The sequence below is a fragment of the Podarcis gaigeae genome (assembly GCF_964106915.1).
Source record: "Podarcis gaigeae genome assembly, chromosome: 8".
Lineage (NCBI taxonomy): Eukaryota > Metazoa > Chordata > Lepidosauria > Squamata > Lacertidae > Podarcis > Podarcis gaigeae.
In genome coordinates this window covers 59354290-59368839 of record NC_139684.1, presented here as the reverse complement: position 1 = coordinate 59368839, position 14550 = coordinate 59354290, and the positions used below count along the sequence as shown (strand labels likewise).

At 46.7% G+C, this 14550-nt stretch overlaps 1 protein-coding gene across 4 annotated transcripts in view; it reads left to right on the top strand.

Moving 5' to 3' along the window:
* Positions 1–5656, top strand: part of KCNQ4 (potassium voltage-gated channel subfamily Q member 4) — a 95904-nt gene extending 90248 nt beyond the window's left edge. For all 4 annotated transcript variants that reach the window (XM_083751716.1, XM_083751718.1, XM_083751717.1 and 1 more), the window contains 2 exons: positions 996–1122; positions 2201–5656. In XM_083751716.1, coding sequence (XP_083607842.1) covers positions 996–1122; positions 2201–2419 — 346 coding nt within the window. In that variant the 3' untranslated portion in view covers positions 2420–5656. The remainder of the gene's footprint in view (positions 1–995; positions 1123–2200) is intronic.
* The last annotated feature ends 8894 nt before the right edge of the window (positions 5657–14550 follow it).

The following is a 14550-nucleotide window of genomic DNA, read 5'->3' as shown; positions in this document are numbered from 1 at the left end:
CTGCCATCATTGCTCATGGGGCTTCTTCCCTTGTGCTTGATCCCTACAGCCAGTGCAGAATGTTGCAGCATGACTGCTGACAGGAGTGAGACCCTTCCAACATATAGCACCTGTGCTCAGGTGTCTGCGCTGGCTGCCAGCTTACTACCAGGCCAAATTCAAGGTGTTACTATTAATCGAGAAAGCCTTTATTAGCCAGGGTCCAGTTTACATGTGGAATCACTTTGCCCAATATATTCCCACCTGGCTGCTTCAATTTGTAGCACTTGCATGGTTGCAGGTGCCATGTAATACTTGCTCAGCATTTGTAAGAAATCTGTAGCCATTCTTTGGCACTTGCTGCCTCTTGGCATCAGGCAAGGTATCTTCATTTAAAGCACATTACTTCCCCCAAAGAATCCTGGGAACTCTTTTTTAAAGGCTGCTTGGAATTATAGCTTTGCGAAGGCAAGAAGTGGTATGGTTGGAGTTTATGACATTATAAGTGGTAAGGAGAAAGTGGATAGAGGGAGAGGGAAAAACTCATTCCTCTCTCCTCCTCCTCCTCCTCCTCCTCCTCCTCCTCCTCCTCCTCCTCCTCTTCTTCTTCTTCTTCTTCTTCTTCTTCTTCTTCTTCTTCTGTGATCACTCATAGCCGAGTAAGATTGTCTTCCATGAACACGGACTCATGGGCATCTAATGAAGCTGAATGTTGAAAGATTTGGGAAATATGAATGAAAGTATTTCTGCATGCATAGAACAGTTAAACTACAGAGCTCACTCCCACAGGAGGCAGCAATTGCCACCAACTTGGATGGCTTTAAAAGAGGATTAGACAAATTCATGGAGGAGGAGAAGGCTATCAATGGCTAGCAGACATGGTGACCATGCTCTGCCTCTATGGAGGAGTGCTTCTGAATGCCAGTTGCTCGCCCTTGCATCCTTAGCCCTCCATGCATTGTTGCATCTGTGATTTCATTTTCCTGCCTGTCTCTTCTCTCTTCCCTGCCTGGCAGTGTGGATCAGATTGTGGGCCGGGGAGCTGTTGCTATCGATAAGAAAAAAGGGGAGAAGACACCACTGGAGGTGGAGCTGGCGGACGACTTCAGTATGTTGGGCCGAGTGGTCAAGGTGGAGAAGCAGGTACGGCTGGAAGTGGAGGAGGGAGGGAGGGAGGGAGGGAGGGAGGGAAGGAAGGAAGGAAGGAAGGAAGGAAGGAAGGAAAGAAGGAAGGAGGGAAGGGTCTGTAATGCACACACTTGAGAGGCCTCTTGCAACCCCCAGCTAGGAATAGCTTTATATGTGGTCAATTTCAAAAAATATTTTAATATTTTTTTAGTGTTTTATCACATCTGTCACACTGAGCTCCTTTGGCAGGAAAGGTGGGATGTGAAATAATGTATTTATTTATTTAATTAGCTAAACTAAGGCCTCATTGCCAGCTGGAACACATAGTGGCCATAAGATCAAAGAATTGCACTGAACACTCATTAGAGAGAACTTGGCTGCAATGGTGGCAGACTTTCGGAGCTACTTTTTCAGCTAGGGACTCAATCAAATCTAGAAGCTAGAGATGTGAAAGTTGAGTTTCTCCCCTTTTGAGGTTTTCCCTTTCCACTCTGATCCAGGGCACCAGAGGGCCTTTTTCTCCCCCACCCCTCTCTCGTCTTGCTCTGCAGTGTGGCAAGGCTCAACCAGGGTGTAGGATACAGTGAGGTTCAAGCTACACACAAGACAAAGCAGGGCTCAGACTATGCTCTGGAGTTACTGCAGTTGAAACAGAGCCCTGATAGAGTAGCAGCAACAAATGCAGCCTAATTGTTTTTTTTTTAATAAATATTTATTAGCAATTTTTGAATACAATAGACAAAAAAGAAACAATAAAACATGTATCTTAACATAATTTCATAATTTCTTTAAGCAGAGGAATTTTCAACAATTAGGCTGCATCCTTTTACAAATGCAGCCTAATTGTTGAAAATTCCTCTGCTTAAAGGGCTCGGCCTTCTCTAATAATCTCCTCCAGCAATGGAACAGGGGAGGTTCAGGTCTCCCTGGGTCTTTTTACAGTGGAGTTGTGAGAGGAAGACAATGCCACATTCTTGGCTTGACTCCTTCGGGAGCAGTGCCTTCCCCTTCAGGTTCAGAGTCCTCGCCTCCATCACCTGATGGAAAGCAACCCAACTCCTGGCTTTTGACAGACCTCTCTTGCTTTGTGCAGGTGCAGTCCATTGAGCACAAGTTGGATTTGCTGTTGGGTGTCTATTCTCAATGCTTGCGGAAAGGGTCCGTGAACTCCATCAGCCTGACGGCAATGCCAATCCCCACCGGGGAGCCTGACATCACCTCTGACTACCACAGCCCCGTGGACCACGAGGACATCTCTGTCTCCGCTCAGACCTTGAACATCTCCCGGTCGGCTAGCACCAACATGGACTAAGATGGCGTCCAGCCTAGCCATGTGGTCGTTACACACCAGCCATATTAGGGAGGGCGGCATCTCTCCGCTTCCATGGCAGAAGGAGGGATAGACAAACGTTGCCGGCTGCTCTGACAGACAACGCTCCAAGAGCGAGAGCCCTTCATCACCCTCGCCATCCTGGGGGGGGGGGGGCGCCAACTGACTCCTCTCCATGCACCTCAACTTTACTTGAAGTCTTCCAGCTGCAGAACAAAGCCGCTATTACTGGGTGTTCCAAGAATAGCAGCGCCTGGCAGTCTGAACTGCATGGGGCAGGTGGTCTTCTCCATGGAGAGGAAGCCACGCTAGCCTGAAACATGACGCAGGGGGCTCCATCCTTTGCCCTTCAGCCTTTGATGAGCATCTTTTAAGGTTCTCTGCTATCGAAAGCATCTCCAGGTGCATCCAACTTCATAGGGGCTGGACCCTCCTTTGTCACAGAGGTACCAGGGCTGAAGAGCCACCAACAGCCCCTTCCCCCAGCCCAGCAAATAACACCAGTGGTTCCAGACACTTTACTTTATCGGCTTGTATCTGACCGCCTCTGGCTCCAGACTTCTACCAGGTTGGAGATGCTTACTAACAGCTATGCAAATGCTAGGTAACCCTTTCTTCCCCGGTCAAAAGCAAGGGGCATTGCGACTCAAGTGAATGTGGTTTCTTACCTTTGCATCTAGAAGAGAATAATTGGCAATGTCTATTCCTGCTCTTGGCAGCGTTTAAGCACCTTGGCTCTTCCCCCACTCACCCCCACCAGGTAGTGGACGTTGCTCTGTGGCCCCGATATCATAAGCACAGCGGGACCTTCCTCGCAGGGGAAGGGCTTCCCAGGTGCAGAGCAAACACGATATGCAACAATCTTAAATATGCAACCTGAAATCAATCTTTACAGTCGATTAGTGGACTTTGAGCCTCCCCTGACTAGGACACGGAGGCAATCCTGATGCCTTTATATGCTCACCTAAGAAGGCCAAATCCAGCTGGCCAGCAGCAGAGAAGTTCCTGGTGACCTGCAGGGTGTGTTGCATCTGATTCCTGTATTTAGGGCAGCAGCCAGCCTGTCCCAAGGGATTGTGCCTCCCTTGCATCCAATAGCATTAGTCTTTCATGATTAGAGGCTCTGGTTTTGTGGTGGTTACCTTGACGGAGGGCTCTCTGGCATAGCTTTAGATCCTCCCTCCCCTCAGACCACCTAACGAATCCAGCCCCTTTGCTAGTGGACAGACCCTGGTTGACCCCCAATTTCCACCCCTCAGTCTCCTGCAGGCAGCCCACTAAACTGCCTTCCTTTGATCCTCATCAAAAGCTTGTTTCCAAGCCCCAACCTCTGCATCTTTGGGAGCTGTTCCCATTATGAGGCTGTGCCTCTAGATATGATACGGTATTCTAATTTATTTTTTATGTTATTACTATATTTCTATCCCACTTTCTCCTCCAAGAAGCTCAAGGGTGGTGCACATAGCTCTCCCCATCCCTGTTTTACCCTCACAACAACCCTGTGAGGTAGGTCAGACTGAGAGGCTACGACTGGCCCAAAGTCACCCAGTGGGCTTCATGGCTGACTAGGGCTTTGAATCTTGGTCCCCGAGGTCCAGAACTCTAACTCGCCTTCCTAATAACCTTTCCCAATTAGTTTGTTTTGCTGTTTTCTTAATCTTAATTGCAATAAGCATCACTGTAGACTTCAGTCTTGAGTGTGCTTCTTGGGGAAGATCAGTGGCTAAGGCCTTCTCAACACATTACCATTCCAGGTGTGTGCTATTACAAAAAACAACAGTGACAACAACACTTAGGTAGGGGTGGATAATCTTTCTTTAGCTTGAGGGCCGCATTTCCTGATGGGCAAGCTTCCAGGGGCCGCATGTCCTGGTGGGCGGGTCCAGAGGCTAAAGTGGGTGGAGCAACAGGGGTGACTTTTGTCTAGTAGGCAACATTCCAACTAAGCAAGAGCCAGGGGTTTCTACCTACAGCCACACGCAGCACACCCCTCTCCATCTAGGCAAACTTGTGTCCTGTGTTCCAAGGACACAGGCAAAACACTTGGGAAAGGAATGGCCTGGGGGAAAGGGGCATGGACTAGGAAGAATCGTGGCCTGTGAAAAGCCCCAAGAGCCAGAGAGAGAGAGAGGTCAATGGGCCTGAGATTTCCCAACTCTGCTTTAGAAATTCATCTGCAAAAATAATGTACAAACCAGATGTGTCTAAAAGCACATGCATCATACCAGCATGCATGTCAGCGGTCCACAATTGACTGCAGCTCTGCCGAGTTGACACTCTGCCGCAAACCTGAGCTTGCTGCTGTTTAAACAGTGGCCCTTAGATCTAGTAGTTTGAGGCGACCATATACTTCCTCGCTCTCCATTTCCATTGCACATTTCTTGTTGGTACAGAGCCATCCCACGATAATTTACAAGCTTGAATGTCTTGTTCCTTTCTGCCTTTCCTCCCCTTTTTCTGGCCTCTACCTGGCCACCTGGATTTCACAGTGTACTCCCACCCTGATTGGATAATTAATTATTTTTAAGCAGGAGATCAGATCAAAGTCCTTCCTCTTCCTCATTGTTTCTGTCTTCCTCTTTGTCTCTCTTCCTCTTCCTCATTGTTTCTGTCTTCCTCTTCTTCATGGTTTTTGTCTTCCCTTCCCCACTGATTTTGTCTTCTCTTTCTTAGCGCCACCACCACCATTGCCATACATGAAGTTGGAGGAGGGTTTAAAACTGGAAGGTTATCCCTTTTTTTTCACCTCACAGGCAACATCACCAGGGTGATCCAGTTGCCCCAGGAGGTATCAGATTAGGGGGAGGGCCCTGCTTCCATTTCACGCCTCCTTAGGGTGCATGCCACAAAAGCCCCTCTGGCCTCCCGTGCACCTTTCTCCTTTGCATGCTCATGCATGTGTCTTGAAGAAATGGCTAGAGCTCTTCCTGACTTCTCAGCCCACCGAAGCCCACCTCTCAATGCACTGAACACGGCGTCTTTGGAGAACACACCCCAAGTCTTCCATCCAAGACGGACGTCTCCAAAAGTGGGAGGGAGAAGGGGCTTGTGCGGTTGGGGGAGGAAGAGAGGAGGGGCATGGCTTTGACCAACCAAGGTAAATGAGGTGGACCCTCCAATGGATTTCCAAATAAACCTTGTTTCTGAGACAATGAATAGTTACCTCACTTTATTAACTTATTAACTTATTTGTTTCATTAAAGTTTTCAGTAGACGGTTGCCTATGTGTCTCGTTAATTATCTGTTTGTGGGAGAAACCTGCGGGCTGTGTGGATGGGGGCCAGAGTTAACTTGGGAATGACTGTCCGTCAATCTGCATGGGGCAGGGTGAAAGATGGAGTGAGATATGGCAATCACTAGGACCCCCCCCCCTTGCCTTTCAAGGTTATTGAGGCCTACTGTTGAGGGAAAGTTGTACATTAATTCATTCAAAGCATTTACACCCTGATGTTTAGTTCCCAGCATGGCCTACAAATCAGTAAGAATAACACAGTGCCTGCCTTTGGGCTTACCATCTAAAAACAGATGACACAAAGGAAACAGGGAGGGGGAGGGAAGATGAATGCCGGTAAACTTGAGACACCCAATTCTTTCTGTTACATGGTTCTTGTAAATGACCAACATGGCTAGAGATGAGCTACTCACAGTTTAAAAGCAGGCAATAGCATATTGGGGATGGGGGCACAGTTGTACTGACAGCGTATTGGAGGAGGAGTCTGGTCCAGCAGGGGGAGACGGTAGTTACTGGCTGTTTCCTGCTGTTTCTGTTCTTCCAAGAAGTTGGGAAGAAGCTATAAAAGGGACAGGAGATGCCTTGGGCTACAACAGGGGTGGGGAATCCTCAGCTTAAGGGCCGCATTCCCTTCCAAGGCAGGTTTCCCAGGGCCACATTCCAGTGGTGGGCAGGATCCCAAGTAAAAGTGGATGAAGCAACAAATGTCAATTTTATTGTTGTTATGCACACACAGTCCTCTTAGCCTCCACCTAGGCAAGGAACAGGCATTATCAAGCATTCAAGGATACATTCCAGCCAGGTAAAACATTCAGGGTGCAAAGCACCAGGGGAGAGATTTGGTCCCTGAGCCAGAGGTTCTTCCCCTGCCCCATGGGCTAGGAAGAAGCACAAGAACTGGAAGAGACTTGGACCCCGCCTTGACCTAGAGCAGCCTTTCTCAACTTGTGGGTCCCCAGATTGTTGAACTACAACTCCCATCACGCCTAGCTAGCAAGGCCAGAGCTCAGGGATGATGGGGACCCACAGGTTGGGAACCACTGACTGAGAGGGGGAAGGCTGCTTGCCATGTCAAGCTGTTCAGCCCTGGGCCATAATTTATATGGTTGCTAAAACATGACCCCTGGCAGCATCCCAATGGCCATAAGAGCAGCTCACAATTTGCCACTGCCATAAATGAGCTAAGCATATTTTGGCTTCTCTCTCTCTCTCTCTCTCTCTCTCTCTCTCTCTCTCTCCCCCCCCCCCCCCCAGATATGAAGCCAAAGTCCTGTGTTAGGCTCATCTAGATGCAGAAATGAACAGTCTCTTGATGGTTTATGTGTGGGGTTGTTAAACTGAAATTTAAACAATTAAGTTGAACACAAACATGGGGCGGAAGAAGCAAATTTGGATTGGAGCAGTGGCAGTAGGGTGGGAATGCTGAACTCTTTTTCCCAGGGGGCATTTTTCTGATTAAGACTATCTTCCCCCAGACACCCACCCATGGGTGAAAAGATATGGGGGTCCCTGTGCCTTTTCCCTTGGGAGGCAATGTGATTGTGGTTGGTGGTTCCCAAACTCTTTCTCAGACCACTTGCATATTGCTGAAGGTCTTGGTGGACCACTTAATCACAGTTCAGCCTATACTAGTAATCATGATGTACCGTCTTAGATGCTGTAGGTCCTTAATTGTATTTTTATTACTTCTTTTATTTCACTTATTACCATTTGAAATCCACACAATTCAGAATGTGAACAGGAGAAACAGACGAATCAATAAAAATACAATTAGAAATCACTATGGATATTTCATGCAGACGTGCCACGGACCACCTGACCTTGTTTTTTAATTGTAACCCACCCTGCTTGGGGCCTGAGTGCAAGATCACCCTCCCTTCCTGTGGTTCCTAGCAATTTGGCTCCCAGCAAATTGCAGAGCCCTTAACATTCCCATCTCAAAGAGCCGCCTCTGTCTGGTTTGGGCAGGACAAGGCCGGGACAAAGGTATGCTGCTTACCTGCCTGATTTCGTTCCAACCCAAGGACGTAAGAAGACTCTGAGGAAGGGGTGGCCTTCTGGCCTGGTGCCAGAGAAGGTAGTATGGAAGGAATGTTGGGAGGTTGCGACATGGTCCAAGATCTGGAGTCACTCAGATTCCTGCCATCACCATCCATTCTGCCTTTTGAGTGTTTGGAAGTGACCACTTATCCCGTCCCCAGGGTCTGCATTCCTTCACAGCTGCTAGGAGCACCCTGTTAATTTTTTCTATACCTGCAGGCAGTCTACCAGTCCCCATAACATCATCAGCTGTTACAATTACGCAGTGAATTTTAGCAGAATGTATGACTGAGGATTCATTTGTGCTATAGCTGTTTTTTTCCATCCCTTTCCTTAAAGCAGCAGGGGGAGACCTGGGGACCCTTCAGAAGTTGCTGGACTCCAGCTCCCATCACCCCTGACCATTGGTGATGCAGGCTGATGGGTGGTCAAATATATCAAGTGGGGGCACACATTCCCCATCTCTGTTTTGAGGAATATGGCATGCAGCACTGGTTACCCCCCATGTCAAGGCGGGAGCTAGGAGCAAGTCAGCAATAACTCACAAGGTATCAGTGAAGTTCACTCTTTATTCAAAGAAACAACACAGCTCAAGCCTAGTGATCACAGCAACTCTTCCCCGTAGGTCTTGTCCCAATGAGGCAGTTGCGAGAACTGAAGGTCCTCACCTTCCACTGCTCACTAAGTCTCTTTCTGCACCGGCACCTTCTTCAGCAACCTGAAGCTCCTTCATCTTGTCTCTCTCTGCTCTGCCCTCTTCATTCCTCTTTATGTACTGGGAGATGTGGAGGGGGCAGGGGGAGAAAGCAGGTCACAGTGCGAGGGGGAGACTCCCTGGCTTCTTCAGCAACCTACCCCCCCTCTGCCTCTAGGCCCCTCCTCTCCAGCCTTTGCTTCTGCCTCTGATTCTTGGCTGCTCTCTGCCACAGCTTCTTCTTGCTCACTAAACCCTGTTACCTCTGTTCAGCCTCTGACACCTCCCCCCCCCCCCCGGTGTAATCATACTGTAAGGGATGCTTGAAAAGAATTAGAAGTGTGCATTCCTAAAAACATTAAGACCACCATCAAGATGTCCTTTAAATACATCAGTGGCAGGAGACCACCTAGGTAGACTGCTGGACACTTGGATGACAAGAGAGTCGAAGGCATACTAAAGAAGGATAAGGAAATTGCACATAATCTGAATTAATTCTTTGTATTTGTCTTCATAACATGTCCGGCCCTCCAGAAGGAGTTCCTGTTTGTTTGCTCATTTGCCATGCATAACACTTGTTGAGTGTTTGCGCCCTATGTTTTGCCTATGTAACACAGTGATTTGAGCATGAAAGATTTTGGCAAAAACGCTACTCCAAGTTCTTCCTCCTTTGAGGGCCAGGAAAACCTTTGCCAGTTGTTTCAACTGATCGTTTGCAAAGGGCTTTTGAAATAAGGCTGAGGAATGCATAAAGTTAGAGCAAGGCTGCAGGTTGCCCATCCCTGGTTTAAAGCCATGAAGCAGAAGTGACTAACCTATTCTGGAAACCTTGGTCTACCTCCTGGGGCCATGTGGGTATGGCCAAAGTGAATGGGACCATTCCACACACTCTGTCACACAATCAGACATCAGCATGTAGCGTGCTTCCCTTCCTCTCTTGCAGATCAACTAGTGAGGGAGACTATTGTGCCCTTCTGCTCCTCAAATGACCAATCTGATGCCTGAGAATGGCATACCTATCCAAATGCTGGTCTCCCCCCAGTTCAGCTCCAGTGGAATCTGGGTGGAGGAATATGTGCTTTGGGAGCTGAATGAGGCCTCTGAACTGGTCTTAGAAGTGCAGCACTTTAAATCGAGCTCTGAAGCAAACTAGTAGCTGGTGCACTTGAAAGAGCAGTGGAGTGAACTCCACACCAAAGAACAGTCTGGTGGCTGTGTTGCGAACCAAATGAAACTTCCAAAAGCCCTTTTTGAAAATAGCCCTATGCAGGGTGCATGATAATAATCCATCGTGAGCATAACAAGGACACAGATGATTGTGTTACAAGCCTACCACTTCCTGTGGCCTATAGCCACATTTTTTACCCTTTCCCATTTTCCTTTAACTAGAATCATACTGAAATGGAAACCAAAATGGCAGGCAGGTAATAGATTACCCACAATGCCTCTGGGCTGTGCCAAAGTTCCTTCAGGTCTGTTCCTCCCTTCACTTGCTGTGACATTCAGCCCCCTTGCCCACTCACCCTCTCACAATCTGCTCTCAGAACTATCCCAAATAAATGTGCATTACTCAAGGACAATGGTGGGTTTTGTCCGGTTATACTATGGGAACTTGAACTTTCCAGGAAGAGAACAGAGCTGTTGTCTGTCAAGGCTCAGAACATCTGCCCATGTAGGCACAGACCCCCTCCCCCATTTCATGATGCCTCTGGGAACATGAATGTGCCTCAGGGGGTCACTATGAGCTGTGCCACAGTAGCAGTAGACAGAAACGTGCCATGAAGGACGTCTTTCCATTCTGTCTATCTGCAGGCATGCTAAGCACACAAAGCCTCCTACAAATGGTGCTGAATTCCTCATGATAAGAGGAATCACTTGTGGACTGGGTCTTTTGGTGCTTCCAGGCAAACTGTTTATTAAGCATTCACCCTGTTTTGTTTTCAGGGAGATTTGACAATGTCGGCTATTTATTGAGCATTCACTCTGCTTTGCTAGTGGGAAGGTTAAATGATGTTGCATAGAAGCATAGCTGTCAACTTTTCCCTTTTTTGCAAGGAATCCTATTCGGAATAAGGGAATTTCCCTTTAAAAAAGGGAAACGTTGGCAGCTATGCATAGAAGCAAAGGTTCTCTTGCACTCTGCAGTGCATTTCCCCCATCACTTTCCTAATCGCCAAAAGGCTGATTTTGGGGAGAAGTGTGTTGTACAAACCCACCCCCATCAATTATAATTGCACAACCTGAATTTGCCAGGATGCGATTGAATCCCACCTAAAAATAGAAGCACCCTCTTATGTTCCAAGGAAATATAATTTCTGTGCTGGAGTTGTGGGGCTGCTAACTAACCAGTAAAAAAATCCAGCCTGGCCTGCTCCCGAGCTTTTAGTGTATAACTGAGTTGTAGAAATCAGCATAAAACCAGATGTTTAGTGCCATGTGTGAGGGATGGAGAAAATTGTCCAGTCTACTTCATGGCAGACCAACTCAATCTGGGGCTCCCAAATTTGCTCGTGGATCAAAATGCAACTCCTAGGCAGATTATGCACTTGCACGGATTCTGCAATCCAGTTATAATGCACAGAAGCACAAAACAAAATACCTTTTAAATATTAAAATCAAGTGTGAGGAATGTTTGGTCCTCTTGATGTTGCTAGATTCCAGCTCTCACCATTCCTGGCCACTGGCTATCTTTCTTTTACATTATATATATTTTATTTTATTTTTTGTGGGAAGAGGGTACCATAATATTATATTCCATACTTTAAAAAACAAACAAAAATACTCCTTTTTGCTTTTAGGACAGGTTATTGCAGGATAGATGAAAATGTCATATGGCAAGAGGAAAGAGCTTTCAGCTATGCATCAGTGGTTGAAATGATGGGGAACTGAAGCAAGTGATCGAGAAATAGAGATGCTTTGAAAGTATCCCTGTTTTAATCTGTGACATGCTCAGGTGTGTCGTTGGGGAGAATTGGGCTCCCAAATCCCTTTATTTCACCTAGCACTGGACTCAGACAAAATCTGTGGGGTAGAGGGTGGGGATTATAAAGAGAAAGCACACCAGCAACTAAATACACCAAGAGACTTAAACACAGAAAACAAGTTACTTCCATAAGGGACAGTTCTGATGTCTCTTTTTCACCCAGCAGATACACTCTTCAAGAAAAAGCATTTCTCCAAAATGAGTTTTAAGTGAAACCCCCCCCCCCCCGTAACATATGACAAAAATGGAAACCAGTGTCCAAAAGATTGTCCTGCTTGACCATGTCTCTTATCCACCTATTGTGGTGTGTGGATTTTTCTAGCAATGCAATTTGCCCAATTCTTTTTGCTCTACCAAGCAGCCAATTTTCATTTCCAATGCCTTGTGACTTCCACCCCCTGAGGAAGCTGACTAACCCCTTCTGCACAACTTTGAGCCAGCGCCATCAATAGAAATGCCCATGCCAGGCTGGGTGGTACAATCTGTTACATAAACGCTGAGATTCCCTCCCCCCCCAAGAAAACCACCTTTGCACAACATTGCTGCCTAAGTTGGCAAGCTCACCACATGTGCATTAATGATCCTTCTTGAGATCTACAGCTCCTGTAGCTGTGTTGTTTGTGTGTTGTTTGTGTGTGTGACACATTTGGTGATATGGTACAACATCACAAGGGTGAAATGCAGAAAACCTGTGACTACCAGCAGAGGGTTCTGGGGAGTAAAATATTCACCAGGTTGACAGTTAGCTGGAATGAAAAAGGTACCTTGGAATGCCAGGGAAGGAAATGTGAGTCACTGAAGTCCCTGTGCTGAGGAGGACTTACGTGCTCTTATCTCTAAAGGCAGGGCTGCTCAGAGCAGGCAGAAAGGGGGAAATGAATCAGGGAGGCCATGACTTCCGCCTGCCATGATCTCAGTGTCCAGGCTTCTTTATGTGAATAATTAACCTTCACAACGCAGCACCTCTTAGTGGTGGAAAAGTCTTCTAAAGGAGTTTCCTTGGCAGCTCAGAGAACTTAAGGGCTGAAACAAATTGCTTGCTAAATTTCCAAGTTTGCTATTTAAATTTCTTATGGCAGATACAGTGGTACCTTGGTTCTCAAATGGCTTAGTTGACGAACAAATCGGCTCCTGAACACTGAAAACCTGGAAGTAAGTGTTCCACTTTTTGAATGTTTTTCAGAAGCTGAATGTCCGATGCAGCTTCCACTTGAGGGCAGGAAGCTCCTGCAGCCAATCAGAAGCCATGCCTTGGTTTTCAAATGGTTTGGGGAGTTGAACAGACTTCCGGAACAGATTAAGTTCAAGAACCAAGGTTCCACTGTATTCTGCAAACAATCACAACCCAGAAAAAGATTGTGGACCCCAGACTCCAAAACAAAACTCAGATGAGAATTTGGGTAAAGACAATCGTGTCACTAAGTACGTACAGAACATTGTTTGCCACACAGGTCTGTTCATTATGTGTCTACATGGACATAACATTTTAATTTGCCCATATCTTAAGGTGCTTATATTCATTTTTATACCACACTTGAGTAATAGTTTTTTCTCAATTTGTTGTCTGAGGTTTTGAGTGAGAGATTCTCCAAACACACTCTGGGGGTGTGAATATTGGGTAAATATTTAATATTCAGCACTTGTCATCAGAAGATACTAAGAGCTGACATATAGTTGCTGGCATTTGGGAATACATTTGACAAGTGACATACAACAGCAGTTAGCATTTGATGCTTTCTGAAAAGTGTACTGTAATAAAATTGAGTAAATTTATAGTGACATCATCCATCCACCCATTCATCTCTGAAATTTGAAATCTGAATTTTCATGTCAAATTTAGAAAATTTACCAGATGTTGAAAGGTTGCAATGGTTGGTTTCTCATTGTGATGTTTTTGACATGCCTTGGGTAAACTAATTAATTTATGAGACTTGATTTCTGCTGGCTCAGTTCTGGCTTCTTGGATCAGGAAGTTTCAGGCTCACCCTTCTCTCTTTACATAGGATTGTAGATTTCTTTTTCCTATATTGTTCTAGGCATCTGGGTTATGGACAACTGCAGGGTGGATGTTGAAGGGGCAGCATAACAGCATCTGCTGCCCCCACAATACTCTGCAGGGCAAACAGAGCTTCATCAGGTCCTGTTTTGCCCCTTTAATTTTTCTCCATATCTGAAAACAGTTTGCCAATAACTTTCTTGCCTATAACTTTCGCCCAGTGAAAACACCCTTGGGGTGATTGAGTGGCTGGGTCTCATTCATACTCCTGATCTGACTGATCAGCATATTTGGGGGGCAGGATGGAATCCCTCCCTCCTAGATCAGAATGGAGAGGGACTCTGCCTCTTAAGGGATAGGGAGGGGATGAGGCCACCCTTCTCTTGCCTTTCTTGCTTGTCTGTGGTTGCATTGAAGCTGTGCTTTTCTTGTGGCACAGGGCGGTCTGGTAGATCCATGGTCCATTAGGCAGCACAGCATTTGGGATAGCCTTCCCCAGTCTCAAGCCTTCTAAATCAGGGGTCAGCAAAGTTTTTCAGCAGGGGGACAGTCCACTACCCCCCAGACCTTGTGGGGGGCCAGACTATATTTTGAGGGAAAAAATGAACTAATTCCTATGCCCCACAAATAACCCAGAGATGAATTTTAAATAAAAGGGCACGTTCTATTCATGTAAAAGCATGCTAATTCCCAGACTGTCTGCTGGCTGGATTTAGAAGGCGATTGGGCCGGATCCGGCCTCCAGGCCTTAGTTTGCCTACCCATGCTCTAAATCCTTTGAAGGACCATCAGCCTGACCATGCAATGCAGGGACTGTGCTAGCTCCAGTACTTCTGGAGAGCATGTCAGGTTGGCAAAGCTGGTGCTTTGTCCTGGATCATAGGCAAGTCAATCAGAAAATTGTGTTTATTTGGCTCAACAACTTCCGGGGTGTCCTGGTTTTTTACTTTTTGAAATATGGCAGGGGGACAGCTGGCATGCAAGACCTAGTGTGATGAGGGCTTCACACAGAATGGAACCTTAGGGGAGATCCAGAAGAGCATCAGTCCCAAGGTGGAGTCAGTTGTAGACTGAAGACTGAACTGCAAAATCCATCCAGATCCAGGCTGGAATGGAGCATGGGAGGCAGGAAGGGCACAGAAGTGGTAGCAGCAGCAAGATCTCATGC